The sequence below is a fragment of the Ranitomeya imitator genome, chromosome 2, assembly GCF_032444005.1.
Source record: "Ranitomeya imitator isolate aRanImi1 chromosome 2, aRanImi1.pri, whole genome shotgun sequence".
Lineage (NCBI taxonomy): Eukaryota > Metazoa > Chordata > Amphibia > Anura > Dendrobatidae > Ranitomeya > Ranitomeya imitator.
Window position 1 is genome coordinate 132,006,848 of NC_091283.1, and position 24,589 is coordinate 132,031,436.

General features: G+C 44.8%; 1 protein-coding gene across 1 annotated transcript in view; it reads left to right on the plus strand.

Annotated features, from left to right (window-relative positions):
• The window catches only part of ATP7A (ATPase copper transporting alpha), an 81,556-nt gene that overhangs the window by 51,446 nt on the left and 5,521 nt on the right, over positions 1–24,589 (plus strand). The window contains exons 11-22 of the mRNA XM_069747244.1: positions 11,557–11,648; positions 11,937–12,064; positions 13,500–13,654; positions 14,685–14,819; positions 18,641–18,835; positions 19,362–19,544; positions 21,051–21,264; positions 22,147–22,287; positions 22,389–22,531; positions 23,428–23,631; positions 23,941–24,058; positions 24,345–24,447. Of these exons, the coding sequence (XP_069603345.1) occupies positions 11,557–11,648; positions 11,937–12,064; positions 13,500–13,654; positions 14,685–14,819; positions 18,641–18,835; positions 19,362–19,544; positions 21,051–21,264; positions 22,147–22,287; positions 22,389–22,531; positions 23,428–23,631; positions 23,941–24,058; positions 24,345–24,447 (1,811 nt within the window). The remainder of the gene's footprint in view (positions 1–11,556; positions 11,649–11,936; positions 12,065–13,499; positions 13,655–14,684; positions 14,820–18,640; positions 18,836–19,361; positions 19,545–21,050; positions 21,265–22,146; positions 22,288–22,388; positions 22,532–23,427; positions 23,632–23,940; positions 24,059–24,344; positions 24,448–24,589) is intronic.

The window sequence follows — 24,589 nt, forward strand, 5'->3', positions numbered from 1 at the left end:
TAATGAGTCAAACGTTTGGTACTGTGATATATCATGGGGGGTAGAATTAAAATTCTAAGCTGGAACGTTGGGGGTCTCGCAAATGTCTCAAAGCGGGCCGCAATTCTACAATATCTGCTGAAACTGAGGCCCTCAGTGATATGCCTTCAAGAAACACACCTGGTAGAAGACAAAGTAGCTATGTTACAAAAAAGATGGGTGAGGAAGGCTTATCACTCGACGTACTCAGCCTATGCTAGGGGAGTGTCAGTATTAATCCACACTTCTACTCCATATGAAGAAGTGGAGGTTGTAATAGACAAAGACGGGCAATACGTGTTTATTGTATGTAAGATATTGCATAGATTATTATGTATAGTAAAAATAGAAAAAGAAATAGGAGCGCACTTACCCTGGTGTGGTACACATCACTTTATTAGGACATAAAAAACGAACAGCAGCAGGGAGGGGCGGGATAAGCTACGGACAACGGCCGTTTCGTGCTGAATGGCACTTCAACGGGTCCTAACGCCAAGTGAGTCGGAGGAGTGTTTTATAGACCAAACCCAGTCCCAAACTCCTCCCCTCTGATACTCAAAGCATGAATAATGTGACATTTAAAAACAACAAATAATTAAAAACAGCAGACGCTATGAACACTACAAAAGATCAAATTCAACATTGAAGATTAATTAGACAATATTTACAGAAAAACTGACATATCAACTTTTTCATTTAAGCCAGATGGTCCTGCTGCGTCTGCACGTAGGATCCACCTGGCTTCTCTGCGCAATAGGAGACGACACAAATCCCCTCCTCCCTCCGGCAGCGAGACCCGCTCTAAACCAGCAAATCTCAACACTTGGACATCCCCCCACATGGTGAGTACGGACATGGTCTATTAACCTCGGAGCCCCTTTCCCTGTTTTCACGGAGTTGAAATGTTCTCTAATGCGAATAAATAGAGAACGAATAGTTTTGCCAATATAGAAGCACCGGCACGGGCAGAAAATAATATAGACAACGTAAGTGGTCCTGCAGGATATAAAATCCCGCACCGTGTGTTGTATATGACCCACCCTGACTATGTTTCCTGTATGATGGTACTTACAAAAATTGCAGCCCCGGCATTTGAAATTACCTTTGGGTATGATATCTGTAAGCCAATTATTACTATTGGTCACGAAACGGTTCCGGACTATAGTATCCCTGATGTTTCTACTGCGGCGACTAGCGAAAAGGGGTCCTCTCTCTACTACTGCTTTTATATCGTTGTCCTGTCGCAAAATCTGCCAATTTTTGCGTATGACTGATCTGATGTGATTGTCCAGCGGGCCGAATTTAAAGCTGAAAACAAACTTTTTTTCTTGTCTTTTCTTGGGGACCGTGGAGATATTCGTAGCTACTGCTCTATCATAGGCGGCGTTCAAAACAGAAGGGGGATAACCTCGTTTTTTGAACCTGTCAATTAAATCCACTGACTGCTGCGCAAACCCCTCAAACTCACTGTTGATCCTCTTTACCCTAAGAATTTGACTATAGGGCAGAGACCGTTTCATGTAGGGTGGATGGGCACTATTATAGTGTAGTAATGAGTTGGACGCAGATGGTTTACGGTATACTTCTGTAGAGAGACCTTTATCACTGATATACAATTTAACATCTAAGACAACTAAACTGGTTCCTCCAAATTGCGAGGTAAACCGCATATTCATGGTGTTGGATGTCCCCAGGGGCTCCACAAATTCCGTGAACGCATCCTGGTGTCCATCCCACACCATGAATATATCGTCGACATATCTAGCATAAAGCTTGATATGCCGAAGAAAGGGGTTATTGGAGGAATAAATATATTCCTCCTCAAACCTAGCAAGGAAGAGGTTGGCCAGGGTACATGCGACGGGGGTACCCATCGCGGTACCCACCGTCTGCAGGTACCACTGGCCATCAAATTGAAAAGCATTGTGCTTGAGAATGAAAGAGAGTCCCTCACAGCTGAACTCGACAGTGTCTTGTCCAGTAAGCGTATTTTGTAAATTGCGTCTGATTGTATCAACCCCCAATTTTTGTGGGATCCGAGTATACTGACTTTCGATATCAATCGAGGTTAAAGCATAAGATTCGTGCCACTCAAAATCTTTCAAAAAAGCCCCCGTATCTTTAATATACGAGGGAACATCCAACAAAAGGGGGCGCAGCAGCCAGTCAATGTAAGAAGAGAGTGGCTCAGTCAGAGAGCCCACCCTTGACACAATAGGACGGCCAGGGGGGGCTACTACTGACTTATGTAATTTAGGTATATGATACCAATGTGGGCGTCTCGGAAACTCTGGTAATAGCTTCTCAGCCTGTCTAGAAGAGAACAGCCTTTTTTCTACTAAATATCTTAACAAAGAACGCAAAAGATTTTTAAATTTAATAGTAGGATCCCCCTTGAGTTTTGTATAAGTTACCTCGTCAGACAATTGTCTTAATGCCTCTGTTCTGTAAAAATCTCTCGTCAGCAGAACCACATTACCTCCCTTATCAGAAGGACAATCACATCAGACCAGCCTTGTATTTCAGTTAAAGCCCGTTTTTCTTTCATCTGAAGATTCTCTATGGGCTGTTCATATCTTAGAGCCTCTATGTCTTTTAAAACCTGCAGCTGAAAAACATCAACAGGGTTACCAGGGGGCGTCGGGGGCATATAGGTGGATTTATTACCCCCGGTAAATGGTTGGACAACCATATCGTTGCCTCTTGTAGAAACCGGGGTTATATTTAAAGAGTCAAGAAGATCCCGTGTCTCCTCCCATACCTCGTCAAATGGGTCCTCCGTGACAAAAAAGCCCAGGGGGCCCACGTGACAGGGTGACTCCCCTGGAAAAATTTCCCGAGGGGCTATATTGTTTTTAACTGTAGAAAAGGATTTAAATAAATGAATTTTTCGAATCGCCTTAAATAAGTCAATTTTGAAGTCCACTATATCGAATGGTTCTGATAAGCAGAAGTTCAGTCCCTTAGAAAGGACCGACAAATGTGTTTCATTCAGTGTCCGTGGAGTTAGATTGACCACCGCTATTTCGTTGGTCTCCACGAGACTTGTCGTCTTTTTTTCGCGTTTCCTTCTGCCATTTCTCCTACTCCCTCGACGCGTCCTACGTCTAAAAGGGATACACTCGGAGTGGTTGTGTGTTGTTGAGTAGCCGAACTTATGGGTGTAATGAGGTCCTCCGCTGCACTTGAATCCGAGTCCGTTGTGAGATAGTCTCTTTTATTTTTATTCCTTTTAAAATGGGGCTTATTCCAACCTTGTCCCTTGTTCTGATTCCACTTATTACGGAATTTGCGGTGGCTATCTGGTAAAACGCCTTTATTCCAGGTGAAGATCTTGCCGGACTCGAAGTCGACTTTGTCTCTTATAAACTTGTCTCTTTTCCTTTGCTTTATATCGTTCTGCAAAGCTATAAGTTTTATATCCAGTTTTTTGTCTATAGCTGTCCATTATGTATCGGACAGTCTGGTCTTTAATTCTTCCTTAGTTTTAACGAATTCGGCTTTCGTGGCCTCATAATTAATAATGTTTTGCTTCAGAACAAGACATAATAATTCTTGGGAGCAGTGTAACAAAATTTTCTCCCACTCTTTGATAAAGGATTCATTGTCTTTATATTGAGCCATTTCTTTCGTGACTCGCAATCCTCGCGGCACTCGACCGCACTCCATATAAGACTTCAAAGAGTTGTTTGTCCAAAACAAATTAACTTCTCTTTCTGCGGCCATGAATAATTTGTGTTCAAGCGTCTTAGTGCTGAGAGAAAAAACGTTGTCCTGTAGTTCACATTCTGAAAAATAGGAATCCACATTCTCCCTCCCTGCTTGTAGTCCATGTGATAAGGAAACAGCCTGTGGCTCCATATTCCGGAGGCCAGACCAGTGAATGAACACCTTACTGCTAATCAAAAACTGGTGCGCTAGCAGGGTGTGGGTGACTTAGCGTGCTTGTAGTGTGCAAAAGAAAAGTCCAAATGCAAAGTCTAAAGAAAAAAGAACACACACATCTCTCCGCACCTGCTAATGTGTCAAACCCACCGACCGTATGCAGCTGACGGTCTGGCACCTATGTCTGCAGTATCGGCTGTATATATCCTCCACACAAAGCTTCAGGGGTGCTTTTCAATTTGATGGCCAGTGGTACCTGCAGACGGTGGGTACCGCGATGGGTACCCCCGTCGCATGTACCCTGGCAAACCTCTTCCTTGCTAGGTTTGAGGAGGAATATATTTATTCCTCCAATAACCCCTTTCTTCGGCATATCAAGCTTTATGCTAGATATGTCGACGATATATTCATGGTGTGGGATGGACACCAGGATGCGTTCACGGAATTTGTGGAGCACCTGGGGACATCCAACACCATGAATATGCGGTTTACCTCGCAATTTGGAGGAACCAGTTTAGTTTTCTTAGATGTTAAATTGTATATGAGTGATAAAGGTCTCTCTACAGAAGTATACCGTAAACCATCTGCGTCCAACTCATTACTACACTATAATAGTGCCCATCCACCCTACATGAAACGGTCTCTGCCCTATAGTCAAATTCTTAGGGTAAAGAGGATCAACAGTGAGCTTGAGGGGTTTGCGCAGCAGTCAGTGGATTTAATTGACAGGTTCAAAAAACGAGGTTATCCCCCTTCTGTTTTGAACGCCGCCTATGATAGAGCAGTAGCTACGAATATCTCCACGGTCCCCAAGAAAAGACAAGAAAAAAAGTTTGTTTTCAGCTTTAAATTCGGCCCGCTGGACAATCACATCAGATCAGTCATACGCAAAAATTGGCAGATTTTGCGACAGGACAACGATATAAAAGCAGTAGTAGAGAGAGGACCCCTTTTCGCTAGTCGCCGCAGTAGAAACATCAGGGATACTATAGTCTGGAACCGTTTCGTGACCAATAGTAATAATTGGCTTACAGATAGCATACCCAAAGGTAATTTCAAATGCGGGGGCTGCAATTTTTGTAAGTACCATCATACAGGAAACGTAGTCAGGGTGGGTCATATACAACACACGGTGCGGGATTTTATATCCTGCAGGACCACTTACGTTGTCTATATTATTTTCTGCCCGTGCCGGTGCTTCTATATTGGCAAAACTATTCGTTCTCTATTTATTCGCATTAGAGAACATTTCAACTCCGTGAAAACAGGGAAAGGGGCTCCGAGGTTAATAGACCATGTCTGTACTCACCATGTGGGGGATGTCCAAGTGTTGAGATTTGCTGGTTTAGAGCGGGTCTCGCTGCCGGAGGGAGGAGGGGATTTGTGTCGTCTCCTATTGCGCAGAGAAGCCAGGTGGATCCTACGTGCAGACGCAGCAGGACCATCTGGCTTAAATGAAAAAGTTGATATGTCAGTTTTTCTGTAAATATTGTCTAATTAATCTTCAATGTTGAATTTGATCTTTTGTAGTGTTCATAGCGTCTGCTGTTTTTAATTATTTGTTGTTTTTAAATGTCACATTATTCATGCTTTGAGTATCGGAGGGGAGGAGTTTGGGACTGGGTTTGGTCTATAAAACACTCCTCCGACTCACTTGGCGTTAGGACCCGTTGAAGTGCCATTCAGCACGAAACGGCCGTTGTCCGTAGCTTATCCCGCCCCTCCCTGCTGCTGTTCGTTTTTTATGTCCTAATAAAGTGATGTGTACCACACCAGGGTAAGTGCGCTCCTATTTCTTTTTCTATTTTTTCATTGGACTTCATATGTATTTCTGGAAGTTGCACCCCTGAAGCTTTGTGTGGAGGATATATACAGCCGATACTGCAGTCATAGGTGCCAGACCGTCAGCTGCATACGGTCGGTGGGTTTGACACATTAGCAGGTGCGGAGAGATGTGTGTGTTCTTTTTTCTTTAGACAATTATTATGTATAGTGTCTTTATATATCCCTCCACCGTTTTCGGGAAAAAAGATATAGGAAATTCTGGACATATCAGGGAAATGGACTGGAGTCCCATTGCTTGTAATAGGAGACGTGAATAATATTGCAAATGATCATTGGGATAGGGGCAAACATACAGGGAACAGAGAGGAAGGGAATGTAACACCTTTTGGAAACTACATGAGGGAAATTGGATGGATAGACTTGTGGAGAGTTCGAAATATGGAGAACTACACTTACTCGTGCTACTCGGCGACGTATGGTTCCTTGTCTCGCATTGATGTGGCTTTGGGAAATGAAGGGATGGATAACTTGGTGCAGGAAGTGAAATATTTGCCCAGAGTTCTATCGGATCATTGTCCTCTGATGGTATCTCTACAATTGGGAGAACAGGGGAGGTTGGCAGGTATGGGATGGAAAATTCACCCCTTTTGGTTACGGTTGCTGGATATGGAAAAGATAGGAGAGGAACTGGGTGAATTCTTTAGGATAAACGAAGGTAGTGCAGAGGTTCATATAGTTTGGGATACTATGAAGGCGTTTTTGAGAGGGATCTTATTCAGAGAAGTATCTCGATTTAAGACTAGGTCTCAAAAACTAGATAAAGCAGTGATGGAGGAATTAAGGGCAGCGGAGGAGGCATTGAGGGCACAGTGTTCCAAAGCTACGCAGACCCGCATGAGAGTGGCCCAGTCGGAGGTTAATAAACTTCACATCCGTAAGGCAGAGAGATTGCGGGCATTTCAGAACGAGGCATTCTATGCGGAGGGTGAGAAAGTGGGGCACCTGCTCTCAGTCGTAGCTTCGGCACAACGGGAATCCTCACATGTATACGCAATTAAAACAAAGGAAGGTAATGTGGTTACACAAGGGGATCAAATTTTGGATGTATTTAAACAATTTTACAGTGAGTTATACTCCTCTAAGATACATAAAGGTCAAGAGGAGATGAGCAGGTATATGAGTGCGATTAAGCTTCCTAGACTAGGAGAGGAGGATAGAGAATGGATGGATAGGCCGATGGCAGCAGAGGAACCGAGGGTGGCACTGGCGGATATGGCGGGTAATAAGGCCCCGGGGGCGGATGGCATTCCGGTAGAGGTGTAGAAAATTTTTAATGAAGAAATAATAACTAAATTGGAGAAGGTATTTAATGAGTCGTTGGAGAGGGGAATACTACCTACATCTATGAGAGAGGCCATTGTTGTGGTAATTCCTAAAGCTGATAAGGATCCGCTGAATCCGGAGTCCTACAGACCAATCTCGCTCCTTACAGCGGATATAAAGATTTTGGCGAAGGCCTTGGCCAACAGACTAACCCATGTGATTGATAAAGTAATCCACCCAGATCAATCTGGATTTATGCCCAACAAATCTACAGCAATCAATTTAAGGAGACTATATTTAAATATGCAAATTCCAGCCGAAAATGCTGGAAAGAGAGTGGTGGTGTCTTTGGATGCCCACAAGGCCTTTGATTGTGTAGAATGGAATTACTTGTGGTCGGTTCTGTTGTGCCTTGGGTTCGGGCCTAAGTTTATATCTTGGGTGGGGTTGCTATACTCCTCTCCAATGGCAAAAATTAGAGTAAATAATAAATTATCTGATAGTTTCTCATTGCATAGGGGTACAAGGCAGGGGTGCCCATTGTCTCCGTTGCTATTTGCTCTAGCTGTGGAGCCCTTGGCCGCTAAAATAAGGGAGGCACGAGAGATAAAAGGATTTGTCTATGGAATGAAGGAGGAGAAGGTGTCTCTGTATGCTGACGATATTTTGTTATTTTTGGGGGACTCGGGAGAATCTGGATAACGCGGTGGCATTAATTGAGGAATTTGGGGAATTCTCTGGACTCAAAATAAATTGGGACAAATCGTGCATTATGCCCATTGATGAGGTAGAAAAGGGTACTGAGGAGGTGGAAATGTCAGCAAAATTGAAGGTAGTTTCGAAATTTAAATATTTGGGGATACAAATCACCCTTCCTCTGACGAGGTTTGAAGAACTTAATCTAAGCCCTCTACTACAAAAAATACGTACCAAAATTTCAGCGTGGAACAAACTACATCTCTCTGTAATTGGAAGAGTGAACCTTTTGAAGATGATTGTGATGCCGCAGTTGTTATATGTACTGCATAATTCTCGAATTTGGATTCCGCAGAGTAGGTTCCATAAAATTAAATCGCTGTTTGGCGAACTAAATTGGGGGGGGGGGGTGGATCTAGTCGGAGGCTCCTCCCTGATCCAGAACTGAGCTATCAATTTCCTTGCTATGAATAACAGTCTAGCAATCGCCAGTTTAACCATAGATACCACTGCTATTTCTTCCACATAGCCTAATATACAGACCAAAGGGTCTCTGGGAATGACACACCTATATATCAATTCAATCCGATTCAATACAACTGTCCAGAAGGCAGACAATCTAGGGCAATGCCACAGCATGTGTAACATGTCTGCCTGTTCCTGCGAACATCGTGGACACTCGGAATCAGACCTCAAACCCATCTTGAACAGTCTATCGGGAGTTCTGTAAGCTCTATGAATCACATATAATTGAGACATCCTCCCAGGTTCGCTCATAGAGATCTTAGTCACATATTCTAAAATAGATTCCCATCTATCATCATTTATCTCTCCCAATTCAGCTTCCCATTTCACTCTAGACTTGATGGGATGTTTGGCTAGAAAGGTGAATAATAAATCTCTATACACTTCTGAAATTGCCCCCCTTGTCCCGCTGTTCTCCAAAATGGAAGCCAGCGTGATATCAATCTGGATCTCAATAAGTTTTCTCCGACATTGCGACCGATACGCATGCTGAATTCTTTTATAATGATATAAATTTAAATGTGATAACTGGAATTCTGCTTGTAACTCCACAAATGACTTAAGTCCCCCTTGACCCAGTAGCTGGCCCATCTTTCTAATTCCTGCCTCTCTCCATGGCCCATATCCTTCCATTTGCTTAAATTCTTGTAAGTTTATATTATCCCATATAGGTGAGTATTTGGTAAGGCCTGTGACACCCCTAATCTGTTTAACTTTTTCCCATACCTTATGAATTAGGAGAACAGTAGGAAACCGAGAACCCAGTTTCAAAAATTGCCCCCCTTCCAAACTCTCACCCAGAGGCCATTTTCCCATCAAATAACTCAAACTACTGGGCGATTGCCCCTTTCCCATCTCCTCCCCCCATCCTCCAATATGCTGGCATTGTGCTGATAAAAAATATACCCAAGGGTTAGGGAGCACCAAGCCCCCTTCCGCATTTGGCCTCTGCAAAGTTTCTTGTTTAAACCTTGGAAACGGCTCAACTAAGGATTCTGAGAAATGACAAGGAAAGACCAGAGAGTAGGGTACTGTGAACCTGCTAGAGAGCAAAACGCTGAAGACTTAAAGAAGGGGACCTCGGGTGGAACCTTGGATCTCAATCAGCGATCTAGGCTCTGTTACATAAAAAAAACGGCTCAGAAAAGGAGAACCGTTTAAAGAGATAACCTCTTGCCCGTCTAAGCCGATAGAACGTAGACTACCGGATGACTCCGCAGACTCACATCAAACAGGAAAATAAACTTAAGCGTACAGGGATGAAGATGTTATAAGGGACTATGGAAAAAGTTGTCTAGATGGGCATTGGGAGGAGGAGAGTCCGTGGAAAACTTGCAAGGAAAGTTGGCCCTAGGAAGGAGTACATAGACCCCCGAAGAAAAACTGGACTGACAAAAGGAAGATCCTTCCCTATGACGACGTGGGTGACCCTATCCATCCTGGACCCTCTGGAACGGGGAGAGGATTGTACAGTGTGGATATACTTACCAAAGTTTAAGACACCACACAAACGAGGATAACAGTGAAAAGGATACAAATCCTCCTAAAGGAAGGAACGTGTTCACAAAAACTCTTCATTGGATCCAGGCCTGGAGCAGCCTTCACTGGATGATGCTTGGGCAGAGTAAGATCCAATTCCTGTCCAAGGTGGGAGAACTCGTTCCTGCCACGGTTGGGAATAAAAACCTAGAGCTGCTCGAGGCTTTATCCAGTGTCTGTAAGAAAGAAGAGGTAAGTACTAACAATTGAATAGGGAGCTCTGGTATTGAGGTAGCTCAAACGCCCCTAGGATAGTGCAGTGACCAGACATGAGTCAAGATATTATATGGGCTCTGACTCAATAAGGCTAGGTTCACATTGCGTTAATGCAATCCGTTTAGCGGATACGCTAACTGATTGGGCTAACGCAATGTCCAAAAAGGATTGCGTTCGGCAATCCTGCTAGCGCAGATGCCAGATCTGCGCTAGCGAGGAACGGACCCTGAACGCTGCAAGCAGCGTTCAAGGTCCTTCCGAAACTAACGGCACATCGCAGACGCTTGTTGCGGGTCAGAAAAGAAGGGACAAGTGACGGGCGGGAGAAAAACCTGCTTGAAGTGCAGGGAAGGGGCGGAGCCAAGCGCCGGGTCCAGGTAGGAGAATCATGCACTGGCTCCAAGTAGAGAAATGAAGCTGAGGGGGTGGGCCGGGTCCGGAAGGAAGGAACAAGCGACGGGCGGGAGAAAAACCCGCCCAAAGTGTAGGGAAGCCAACGCAGCAACTATGCCCGAGTGAAGCCGGGACCTAGATTATGGCTGGTAACCGCCGGAGCAGCGCGGAGGTCTGTAAAAAGCGCCGGGAAAGAAGTTTAGTGCCCTAAATATCCCCAAATATACGGGAAAGACCCCTTAATGCCCCACGCTGCTGCTAGGCCTGAGAGAAGCTGGGACCTAGAGTAGAGATGGTGACCGCCGGAATATGGGGTGGCAGTACACGCCATACTCATAGGCTCTTTGTGGAAGTACAGTATTAACTGTTCACACTGTGTCCCTCCGTGGTACCTGAAAAGGAACGACGCACACTGAGGTAGATAAGGGTCTAATGAAAGACCCGTGTCCACCTCCTACAGACACTAAGCTAAACTGGAAATCCTACTTCCTGTCTGTGGGGTGTACACTGCAGAGGAGGAGCTAACGTTTATTTGCATACATACACCCCCATGGTTCCTGTGTTCCCCAATGAAGCGATAGAGACAGAATTTGGTGGTTTTCCACAATTTTTTTTTGTTTTTCATGGTGCTGGGTTAGAACCAATAGTGCTAAAGTTAGATACATGGGAGAATTTATTAAACATTTGACATGGTGTCCTATTCACTATAATTTACACCATAAAATGGCGTCAATGGTGGTTCGCATCTAAGCCTGCTTATTACGGGTGTAGATTTCAAGCTTTGGCGCACAAACAGTCTGAGATGCATCCACTTTGGTCTATGGTTTCTGATGTCTGAATTCACAGTCTTGTAAATGTTCCCACATTATTGTGTCGCTTTGGAATTTATACATCAAAGATGCAATTAGCTAAAATAGGTTTGAGGCTATGGTCAGATGATTTATTGATTTAGTGCCTGTTTATTGGACAATCCCTGCATGTGTGGCTACAGTCGATCATCCGCGAGACATGCAGCTGTAGGGACTCAAACACATTTTTCGAGCACACCGAAGTCACTCGGTTAGCACCCAAGCATGCTCAGATAACACCTTGTCCCAGCACGTTCACTCATCACTGATGATTATTCATCAATTCTGGTGTTGAGGGAAAACTATTATGATAATCTTTTTTTTCCAGAGTAAAACATCAGAAGCCCTGGCACACCTCATCTCACTGCAAGCAACTGAGGCCACCATTGTGACGCTGAGGCCTGACCGCTCTGTCTTAGGGTAACGTTATTCTTACAGATGTATTTATTGTTTTACAATGATGACACCGGATTCCCACATCCACATGTCCGGGCAGAGGACGGACCACCATACATAGACTTGTCCTGAAATTCACAGCCTTGTATATGTCTGAGGCTGCTGAATTCGGGTCTGGAGACCCCCAGACCGTCACCAGGCTGGGAACCTCGGCCCTTGACATACGGATGTGTGAACGCGGCAAAACTACCATGTTTTCTAAAAGTAACGTAAAGTATTCAAACTCCTGGAAATCGTTTTTCTGTGTCACAGTGAGGAGCAGGTGGATGTGGAATTGGTGCAGAGAGGGGATATTGTAAAAGTGGTGCCCGGGGGAAAGTTTCCTGTGGACGGACGAGTAATTGAAGGCCACTCGATGGTGGATGAGTCTCTCATTACAGGTACTTGTAGAGCGGACTGCTATGGCTTTGTTGTGTAGGTTTTTGTGTTATGTTCTAATAACTTTCCAGCGTTACCCATAAAGCTGCTGATCTACACTGATGTTAATGAGGTTGCGTAGCCCATTTTATTTTTTTTAATGTAAATTTATAATTCCAAACTAATATTCAACTTACCGGTCCACCGACGTTCCCATACTGCTGCTGCCGGTGTCCCCCATCGGTCTCTGCATTGTAGCAAGGTGTACGATCCTCTGAATTCTGGGCACATTGTGCCTGTAGCCCCATTCCTGGTCAACCTGCCTTTGGTCTTCTTACCATCTAATGCTAACGACCTGGTTTTGACATGGGCATATTTGGAAAGCTGAACCTTACCTGCACAATGACATGCTGATGGCTTATTGACCCCAATCCTAGGCACAGGATCCTTTAAAAGGGAATCTGTCACCAAGTTCTTGCTACCGAATCCAAGAGTAGTATAATGTAGGGGCAAAGACCCTGAATCCACAGATGTATCACTTACAGAGCTGACTGCTGTCATGTTGCTCTTTTCTTTACTGCAGATCTAGCAGCTCTCTGAATACTGAGCTCTATATAACTCCACCCACACCACTGAATGGCTCCTTTCTGCGTACACTGTGCATAGACAGAAAGCGGCTAATCAGTGGTGGAGGTGGGGTTATACAGAGCTCCTGAATACGGAGGACTACATGGCATTAGCTTTACTAGTCCTCTAGTGATTATCCTGCTGATTATTAGATTTTATCAAAAGTACAGCAAGCAGCCCAGTAAGTGACACATCACTGGAATCGGGGTCTTTGCCCCTATATTATGCTATTCTGAGATTAGGTGGCAAACACCTGGTGACAGATTCCCTTTAATGATATTTACAGTTACATTTTTAATTTATTTATCTCCATTTTATAGCACCATTATATTCTGCAGCACTTTAGCCATTTTCTTCACTGTCCTCATTGGGGCTCACAATCTGTTCCCTATCAGTATGTCTTTGGAGCGTGGGAGGAAACCGGAGTACCCGGAGGAAACCCACGCAAACACGGGGAGAACATACAAACTCCTTGCAGATGTTGTCCTTGGTAGGATTTGAACCCAGGACTCCAGCGCTGCACTCTGCAGTGCTAACCACTGAGCCACCCTTTGTTTATAACCTGGCTTATTATCAGTACCTGTTGATATAGCAGCCTTGTGTTTGTTATGATGGCTCTCGTCTTGGTTAATTACATTTGTAAAATGATTGGTACATTTATTAATCATTCTATTATGTATAAGTAGTCGTTTCATACCATCCTATTGATAGCAGATGATGTAACCACGTGCGGGTGGTTTTATATAAAGTGCACCTGCAGGATGCCATGTACATACCCTGAATCTCTCCATTTTACTCTGTGACCTGAATCTACCCCATGTGCTTTCTCAGGTGAGGCCATGCCTGTGACTAAGAAGCCGGGAAGCAGCGTCATCGCTGGCTCAATCAACCAGAATGGCTCCTTGCTCATCTCCGCCACTCATGTTGGTTCAGACACTACCTTATCTCAAATAGTAAAACTTGTGGAAGAAGCGCAGACCTCCAAGGTAACCGCTACCTCCGTGAAGTCACACGTGATCATGAATTTTCTTTTTTGGATTCAGATTAGAATTGGTGGCCCATTTTGTATCCTCACTGGTTTCCAGGGCTCTGTACAGTTTTGGAGCACTTTTTGGCACCACTGGATGGTTTTATATCGGACGGTACATAATTAGTGATCAGCAGATCTAACAAGATTTGAATTCGCACGCACTTTTCCAGGAAATTTGACTTGTAGCAAATTTATTTTCCACTAATTGAATGTCCATTATTATCCTCTGAGATCTGTAAAGAACATAATAAATGTAAGATAAAGGAAAAAACATCTTACTGTTCACTGATCCCCGTACAGTCCTCGGTGCTTCTTCTTACTGCTCCTGCCCTGAAATCCTGGGCATCTTCATGCTTGGCAGGGACATTCCAACCTTAGTCACGGCAGGCAAGAAGTCCTGGCCTCGAGGGCGCATCGTAAAGTTGTGGCACATGTCCTAATTTCATGACATGTGTGCAAAGAGACATCGTGGCCAGAAATCCTAGCCAAGGGTGAAAAGATCTGAGGTCTTAGCGAGCGGCGGTGATATGAAGAGGTCCCAAGGATTGTAGGGGAAGAGCGATCATTGGAGGTAGCCGGAGACATAAGCGAGTATTAATGAGCGGTGAGGTGACTTACTTTTTTTTTTTTTTTTTTGCCAGCCCTTTATATTTTGGCAAAATGGCCATCAGCCGCTAGCTGAGCGAATTACAAATAATCTGCATTTTGAAGGATACAGATTTTTTGAAAATTTAAAATAGAATTACATTCCACCCAACTATATTCGCCTTAATCAATATTACAGATCCTGTTATACAGCAGGGGGATCAGTAATGTTGCTTTATGCACAGGGTCTTCTCTGGTTTTTTGGAGATACAACTATACCAAACAAATACATTATCACTTGTGCCATGTGGATTTGTTATGCTGTTAGTGCAATTTTTACTTGATTTGTATACTGATATCCGCTCCTATTATCTATGAAGATCATCTGTTTTCTCTTCCAGGCTCCAATCCAGCAGTTTGCTGATAAGCTCAGTGGTTACTTTGTTCCTTTCATTGTTATAGTTTCTGTTCTCACCCTGTTTGTCTGGATTTTTATTGGCTACCGAGACTTTGAAATAGTAGAAAAGTATTTCCCGGTAAGTACTAATGATCTAAAATTTCACTAGCTCCTGGTTGCTGTCAGACTGTCTACTTCTATCTCTGATCTCCCATCTCTCCTCTGTGTTCCAAATGCTAGCAGTGAGCAAGTGGGAGAGGGTTGTATCCAGCAACGTAAACTGTATGAGAAGGAGAGAGTCTGCAGGGAGAGGGGTGACATAGGTAGCATCATTGTGCGGAACAGCAAACAACCCACAGCAGAATCTGCAGAGAGGAGGAGGGATCACACTGGCTGCATCACCATGGACAGAGACCTGAGCAGAGCCTGCAGGAGAGGAGGAGGGATCACACAGGCTGCATCATCATGGACTTAGCCCTCAGCAGAGCCTGCAGGAGAGGAGGAGGGATCACACAGGCTGCGTCACCATGGACTTAGCCCTCAGCAGAGCCTGCAGGAGAGGAGAAGCGATCACACAGGCTGCGTCACCATGGACAGAGACCTCAGCAGAACCTGCAGGAGAGGAGGAGGAGGGATCACACAGGCTGCGTCACCATGGACAGAGACCTCAGCAGAACCTGCAGGAGAGGAGGAGGAGGGATCACACAGGCTGCATCACCATGGACAGAGACCTCAGCAGAACCTGCAGGAGAGGAGGAGAAGCGATCACACAGGCTGCATCATCATGGACAGAGACCTCAGCAGAGCCCGCAGGAGAGGAGGAGGGATCACACAGGCTGCATCATCATGGACAGAGCCTTCAGCAGAGCCTGCAGGAGAGAAGGAGGGATCACACAGGCTGCATCACCATGGACAGAGACCTGAGCAGAGCCTGCAGGAGAGGAGGAATCACACAGGCTGCATCACCTTGGACAGAGACCTGAGCAGAGCCTGCAGGAGAGGAGGGATCACACAGGCTGCATCACCATGGACTGAGCCCTCAGCAGAGCCCGCAGGAGAGGAGGAGGGATCACACAGGCTGCATCACCATGGACAGAGACCTGAGCAGAGCCTGCAGGAGAGGAGGAGGGATCATACAGGCTGCATCACCATGGGCAGAGACCTGAGCAGAGCCTGCAGGAGAAGAGGAGGGATCACACAGGCTGTATCACCATGGACAGAGACCTCAGCAGAGCCCTCAGGAGAGAAGGAGGGATCACACAGGCTGCATCACCATGGAGAGAGCCCTCAGGAGAGGAGGAGGGATCACACAGGCTTTATCACCATGGACAGAGACCTCAGCAGAGCCCGCAGGAGAGGAGGAGGGATCACACAGGCTGCATCATCATGGACAGAGTCTTCAGCAGAGCCTGCAGGAGAGAAGGAGGGATCACACTGGCTGCATCACCATGGACCGAGACCTAAGCAGAGCATGCAGGAGAGGAGGAGGGATCACACAGGCTGCATCACCATGGACAGAGACCTGAGCAGAGCCTGCAGGAGAGGAGGAGGAATCACACAGGCTGCATCACCTTGGACAGAGACCTGAGCAGAGCCTGCAGGAGAAGAGGAGGGATCACACAGGCCGTATCACCATGGACAGAGACCTCAGCAGAGCCCTCAGGAGAGAAGGAGGGATCACACAGGCTGCATCACCATGGAGAGAGCCCTCAGGAGAGGAGGAGGGATCACACAGGCTGCATCACCATGGACAGAGACCTCAGCAGAGCCCTCAGGAGAGGAGGAGGGATCACGCAGTCTGCATCATCATGGCCAGAGACCTTATCAGAACCTGCAGGACAGGGCATAAATGGCACAGAAAGCACCAGGAGGAAGCTCCACAACACAGATCACATCAGGTTAATCACAGGGCAGAGAAGATTCTTCAGGAACAGTGTTAGAAGGGGAAATCCGTGCATGAATGGAGCAGTGCTGATACCTAAGGTCTAGTATAGTCTGCAGCCCCCCAGGACACAGACCTCCCATCCAGCAAGTAATTATTGAATATGAATACACAGTGGTATAGGTTGTAAACTGTATATTAAGGATTTTGAAAAACGTTTGAAAGAAGGTGTCTGCATGTGTTCAAGGGGGTTTCCTATAAAGAATATGTGGTAAATGTCCAATTAGCATGAATCTCACTGCTTGATTAAATGATGTGGCATAATTGAGCATGATTGCTTAAAGGGAACCTGTCAGCAGGATTGTGCTCAGTAACTTGCACACAGTGTCAGGTCGGAGCCGTTATACTGATTACAATGATACCTTGGTTGATGAAATCCGTCTTGTGGTTGTTGTGTAATCTTGATTTGCAGTTTTGAGTTAGATATGTTCGTGCTCTTGGGGGTCTTCATGTGGTGCTCTGCTTACATATGCATCCTTATGACGGGTCACTGATCCCTCACTGGCCTTCCCCTTATTTTACGTACTACATATAATAGTGTAGGCTTTGAAAGAAAAAAATGAATAACTTCAGCAACTTGGTGCTGGTGGAGCATGCTCTGTAGCATCTATCGCTTGCCGATAGATATTACTGCGTAAGCAACAACAGCCCAGTAAGTGACACTTCGCTGGAATCGGGGACTCTTCCTCTACTTCATGCTGCTCTCAGATGATTAGCAAAAACCTGGTGACAGATTCCCTTTAAAGGGAACCTGTCACCCCCAAAATCGAAGATGAGATAAGCCCCCGATGTATCCTGAAAGATGAGAAAATGAGGTTAGATTATACTCACCCAGGGGCCGTCCCGCTGCGGTCCGGGTCCGATGGGCGTCGCAGTCCGGGGCCTCCCATCTTCATACGATGACGTCCTCTTCTTGTCTTCACGCTGCGGCTCTGGCGCAGGCGTACTTTGTTTGTCCTGTTGAGGGCAGAGCAAAGTGCTGCAGTGCGCAGGCGCCGGGAATGGTCAGAGAGGCCCGGCACCTGCACACTGCAGTACTTTGCTCTGCCCTCAACAGGGCAGACAAAGTACGCCTGCACTGGAGCCGCAGCGTGAAGACAAGAAGAAGACGTCATCGTAAGAAGATGGGAGGCGGCGAACCGGACCGCGATGCCCATCGGACCGCAGCGGGACCGCCCCTGGGTGAGTATAATATAACCTCTTTTCCTCATCTTTCAGGATACATCAGGGGCTTATGTACAGCATTACAGAATGCTGTAGATAAGCCCCTGATGCCGGTGGACTTAGCTCATCTTCGATTTTGGGGGTGACAGGTTCCCTTTAATTCATGGTCTGTGGAGCCAGCCACCGTATTAGAGTACCGCGCTCAGCTGTGTGTCTCTTGGAGAGATGTAAGAGAGCAGCAATAGTCGTGCCCTGTCATACTGCTCTGTTCAATCAATATAGTGATTGGGAAGAGTCACAGCAATCAGACATATACCATCCTATGGGTAAGTGATAAATGTTTTTTAAGAATAGAATCCTACAAAAACCCCTGTAACTTTAGTTGTAATATAGCTATGTATTGATCATACCATAATGTGTTATTCTGTTTCTATGGCTATGTTCAGACACGTGTTTCCATTCACTTGCCATTCATATCCACTAATTGCAGCCAGGACGGAGTGCCGGAGCAGCCCCATGTGCTTGTGCGCAGATGGGGTAAGCGCTCTTGACATTCAAACCAGCACGGTCATGTCCATGAAGCAGGGGAGACTAGCGCCTGCGGCCATCTGCTCATTGGCCTGTGTGCAGAGACCAAGACCATGCTCATCTGCAGAAGGTCTATTGCATTCTGAAGCACTTCAGCGCCCTCTTGTGTTCATTTGTAGAATGAATATTTCCGGGGATATCGTGTGTTGGGGAAAGCATATTGGGGCTTGGTGACGTAGTAAATGAGGGTGTTCTCCACAACATTTGATTTTAGTGTTTCTCTTACTTGCAGTTATGTTCTAAAGCAGCAATTGTTCTTTCCACAGGGTTACAACAAGAGTATTTCAAAAGGAGAAGTCATTGTCCGCTTTGCTTTTCAAGCCGCCATCACTGTGCTGTGCATAGCTTGCCCTTGTTCGCTTGGTTTGGCGACACCAACTGCAGTTATGGTTGGTACCGGAGTTGGTGCTCAGAATGGCATACTGATTAAAGGAGGAGAGCCTCTGGAAATGGCACACAAGGTAATGCACGATTTGTCTTCAACATGTAAACTGACGTCAAAACAAGCATCGCAAGCTTAAATAAATGGGCTTTCATTCACTGTGTCCGGCGGCCAATATTCTGTACCTGGCTCCCTGTAGCGGTGATTGGAGTGTGCACACTGCAGATTCAGACTGAGGGCCGCATTCAGAGAGCGCTGTCATCAGAATTAAAGGGAATACTTTGAGGTCTCTAAGGGTTAACACATATTGAAGTGTTTCACGCATGTTTCTTGGCTCCTTATTGCAATGTTTGGTGGTTTTGCTGCCTTTTGTCTGAATCTATAATGTGCACATTCCAATAAAAACAAAGGCAAACATTACATAAACAGGTGTCCAAGCACATCCCTGTACTGTATGACATTGGAGCAGTGTGAATTCTGCATGCATCGCCCTGGTCACCCCATACAGTGAGGCTGCACACGTGGAGGCCTAGTTTGCAGGATATAGAGAATATTGTTCTTTTAAAGGAATTGCTTCTAAAGTGAAAGTTTTCCCTTTTTCTCAGATCCGAACTGTTGTGTTTGATAAGACGGGGACCATCACACACGGCTCTCCTATTGTTATGCAAGTGAAGATTTTGGTTGAAAGTAACAGGATGCCTTCAAACAAGCTGCTGGCCATCGTGGGGACTGCCGAAAGCAGCAGTGAACATCCCCTTGGAGCAGCAGTGACGAAGCATTGTAAAGAGGTAAGTACGGCCTCTGCCGCAGAATAATGGCTCATAACCAAAAGATGCTCCATACTTCTAGTATCTGCTGCAGCATTGATGCATGGGACAACTACAAAATCGTATCAAGTATTACAATTAAAGGGGTTGTCCAGGACTTAGATATTAATGACCTATCTGTGAGAGATCATCCCTATCAGATCGCTGTGCTCAGACACCCATCGTCCCACGGAGCAGCTGTTATATCCAGCAGAGACGGAGCAGATAACCATTGTATGGATAGAAATTTTAAAGCTAGACCCCTGGCGCATTGAGAAAGTGACATCCAGACTTTAGGAGTAGGTTTCACCTGTCTGAGGCTGCCCTTTTTAGTTAAGAAAACAGTGGGTAGCCTCAGATAAATGACTTTACTAAATCGCACAACCCGCTACTGCCACCCTCACTGGCACAGTGGGCGACTTCCCACATTGAAGAAGCACTCCTCCTCCTCCTCCCATCAAAGTTTTTATCCTCTTAATATATTGCAGTCATATTATATAGCTCTTTGTATTTACAATTGCTCATTTTGCCTTTCTACCCAGATAATTCTTCTTTTTTTTTCTACTTTAAGTAGAAACAGGAAGTCTCTTGTCCCTGCATTTATCAGCCCCCTCTTCACCTCCTGTCCCAGCTGCTCCCTTCTCCCCCGCCAGGGACTTTGACCTCCTGTTTCTACATAGAGCTTAGAAGGATTCAGCTTGTCAGTTTTTAATTGAGTGATATCATAGACCTAATGCAAAAGAGAAGAATTATCTGGGTAGAAAGGCAAAACGAGCAATTGTAAGTACACAGTGCTATATAATGATGACTGCAATATAGCAATAGGATACAAACTTTGATAGGAGGAGGATTAGGAGTGCTCCTTTAACCTAAACCAGTGCTGCTGTATCATTTACTAAGCGCGAGATCTCGTGAGAACGCCTGACACAAGTCTCACACTTTGACAGTGAGGAGGCTTGTGGCGTCTTACTCTAAATACCAGGATTGCATAAAATCCAGGAGTTTGGACCGGACTTTTCCTAGAATGTCGGGTCCTGTAGCCTGGCATGAGGGAGTGTTCTGGGCATTCTTGCTAATAAAAATTATTTAGTACAATCATCTATCTTAGATATAAAGCGCAGCCTCAGATGGACGATCAGGAACATCCTGCAATTTTGCATCAAACTATCCTTTTGTACAAAATGCATGAAAACCTTGTATTTGGCAATACGTCTGCCAGCAGTCATTGATCCCCTAGACTTCAGCTGTGACATGTGCTGCTAGTGCCTATTATTCCATTCACCTACATCATAAAATCAGCGGAAATTACCCTCCAGATACACATTGCAGTCATGGGGTCCATACATTTCTTGATGAGGAATATATAAAGAATACATTTTTTTTGTACAGCAACATTTCATCAGTTTTGGGTCTTGCCGTCTCTGATCTAGTGTACGACCTGTCTTATTTTCGCATGATCACAATGAGTTGATTAATCCTTTTTAATAGGTACTGAATAAAGAGGTTCTGGGCACTTGCTCTGATTTTCAAGCCGTCCCTGGTTGTGGCATCAGCTGTAAAGTCAGTAACGTCGAGCATCTATTAAGCAGCAGCAGCAACCAAACAACGAGCGCGAACAACAGCAGGAACGCCCTGCTTGTGCACATTGACGGAGGACACGGGGGCTCTGATATTCATTATCTGGCTGATTCCCAGAAAGCAGGTAAGCAGCAGTTAAACTATTTAACAGAGTGATCTATCCGCTTATAAAATGTATTAAATGGGCACAGAGAGCGCCTTCATCAGCACTGGCTTGTGGTGTAGAAGCCGTGCACACGCACATTAGCAGCTTATAAAGTGTCCATCATTTTCACATCATATGTGTGTTACTCTGGGTTTGGTTTCTGTGCTGTGGGTGGATCTGCCGTGAGGAGATCATACTGTGGAATGGGTCACTGCAGGCATTATATTGTGGGGGAACTGAGCATGTGAGGAAGTACTGTACGGGGAAATTGCACATTATTCTGTATGGGAGCTATTAAAGGGATATCATAGTCTGGGAGAACACTGCATGCTGCAATACATGTCCTACTTTCTGTTTAAAAGTTGAGGTATACTCTTCTGTGACCGTGCCTGTGAGTCCTGACCCCATCTACCTTGCAGAATTTTTGGGGGGGCTGGAATGAAGGAGAGAGGGGGCATGCTATGTAGATCCATGACTTCTATGTATGCCCATGATCTGTGAAGATTAAAAAAAAAAAACCAAGAGCTACAGCTCAGACTCTGAAGGCCTTAGCAATGTTCAAGTTCATGACAATACATCTGGAAAAAGACTGGACTAGTATGGATTATTTGAATGGGTTGTGAGGAGAAAGCCTATTCTTTTTAAACAGAACCGGGCACACTTGTAATATTTGCAAAGTTGCATTGAAACCCCAAGACTCCTGGAACAATGTCTGCGGGGTAATGTTTCTCCTTGTGAAGACTTTTAGGATCGCGGCTTCCAGTAGGTGGCGCTAGACTTTTAGTCCTCTTCCTCCTCTGAAGAGACAATTTGCATAACAAATAATGAAGGATTGTGTTTTCTGTGCTTTACATCTTCCAGCGTCACATCAGACCTATTCTGTGCTTATTGGGAACCGGGAGTGGATGAATCGCAATTTCCTTAGTTTGCAGAACGACACGGATGCTCTTATGACTGAACATGAGAATAAAGGGCACACCGCAGTCCTGGTTGCAGTGGATGGTAAGCAGTATGATCTGCAGTGATTGAGCGTGTTCACACTGACCAATAAACCTGTGAATGGAGAGGCATCGGACAGTCATGCACTGTGCGCTTCCTTTCAGGTGTCCTTTGTGGATTAATAGCCATAGCCGACACTGTGAAGCCGGAAGCCGCGTTAGCAGTTAAGACATTGCGCTCAATGGGGCTAGATGTGGTTCTAATGACTGGGGACAACAGCAAAACTGCAAGGACCATTGCCTCACAGGTAACTTACATAATTCTGAGAAGAGGTGCACTCTGTCCAGTCACCATATTAATATTATTGGAAAACCTCATCTTAAATCTATCAAATCTAGAGTATGATGACTACTACTGCCCTGCCCATGAGGCCTTGTCTGCACCCTTATCATTGGGAGTAATGCAGGGAATGCAGTACCTGCTGAGCCCATTCTCTGGGTCACTGGGGGTCCCAGAGATCATTAAATTGTGCCTTATCCTATTAATAGGGGATGAATTAAAGGGAATCTGTCAGTAGGATCACCCTTCTAAGCCATCTATCTGGACATGTAGGTCATATGAAGCTGAATACAATGATGCCTTGATATCTATGATCCGATGTCTTATTCCAGAGAAATCCATGGTTTTCTTAATATGCAAATGAGCTGTTAGGATCTATGTGCTGGACATAGATCTCAATGAGAATCTGCCTCCAGGGATTAATATAAATGAAAGGTGATATTACTGGCGTGAGACATGTAATGACTGACAGTCTGCTCTCCTGGTCTACATTTCTCACACTGGTAATGCCTCGTTTAATTTATAATAATCTCTGGAGGCAGATTCTCAGGGAGATCTATGTCCGGCCCATAGATCTTAACAGCTCATTTACATTTTAAGAAAACTATGGATTTCTCTGGAATAAGACATTGGATCTCTGATATCAAGGTATCATATTATTCAGCATCCTATGACCTACATGGCCATTTAGACTGTTTGGAAGGGTTGATCTTACTGACAGATTCCCTTTAAAGGGGTTTTACCGTTGTTTTTAATGTTTTCACGTATCCTTGAAAAATAACAATTTGCTTTTTGTAATTTGCCACTTGTGTTTTGATTAAAATCCATATAATTTATGCCCTATAACCTATTTTTCCCCCCAAGGTTGGTATAACAACTGTGTTCGCGGAGGTTCTCCCATCTCATAAAGTAGCCAAGGTGAAGCAGCTGCAGGACGAAGGTACCCGAGTGGCAATGGTGGGAGATGGAATTAATGACTCTCCTGCTCTGGCAATGGCCAATGTGGGAATTGCCATAGGGACGGGCACAGATGTTGCCATTGAAGCTGCTGATGTGGTGCTGATACGGGTAAGTCTTAAAGCCTTACATAATCTAGTACTACTAATTTCCTAGGCAATGTTCTCACAGTGCAGTAGCCAATGTGACCTGCTTTGTTGGAAGTTTCCATTGCTTTTATTGAATTAATTTTTTTTAGCCTAAATATATTCCCGTACATGCATATCCATATCTAGCCGTTAGGTAGCCATACACGAGAGCTTGTTCTCATCCTGATCACACTTGGTGGATACACAGTGTATTGGAAGTCTGATGGACATGAGAATGTTGCCTGCTAACAGACATTGACAAGTGATTAAATGTTTTTTTTTTCTTCTACAGAATAATCTCCTTGATGTAGTCGCAAGCATTGACTTATCACGCAAGACTGTGAAAAGAATAAGAATAAATTTTGTCTTTGCTTTAATTTACAATCTGATTGGCATCCCTATAGCTGCAGGTATGTAACTCGGACCCAGAGATGCTATCCTGGATACATACCACTAAAGCTCACGAACCAAACGTTTTATTGCTGATCATTCTAGCTTTCCATAATTTTCACAAAATTTCACATAGATATTAAAGAAATGGAAGTATTGATGGCTAATCTTAAAACACCATGGGTACTATAAAATGAAGACTGTACTTTTACCAAACACAATTGGGGTTGGGAGTAATCGTAAATGTTTACATATTCATGAACAATCACTTATTTGTCACATACCTAAACCTGTCCACTGTTTCAGGTGTGTTCATGCCGGTTGGTTTGATTTTGCAGCCCTGGATGGGATCTGCCGCTATGGCTGCCTCCTCAGTCTCTGTTGTTTTCTCCTCTTTGCTGCTTAAACTGTAAGTGGTGCTTAATTTCTCTGCTTCTACCTGTGATTTTTTTTATAATACATAGTTTTACCACCATAAGTAACTTTAGGTAGCTACCCTGTAGGCCAATGTACTACTAATTATTAGAGAGGGTGCAAATCAATTCACAGAT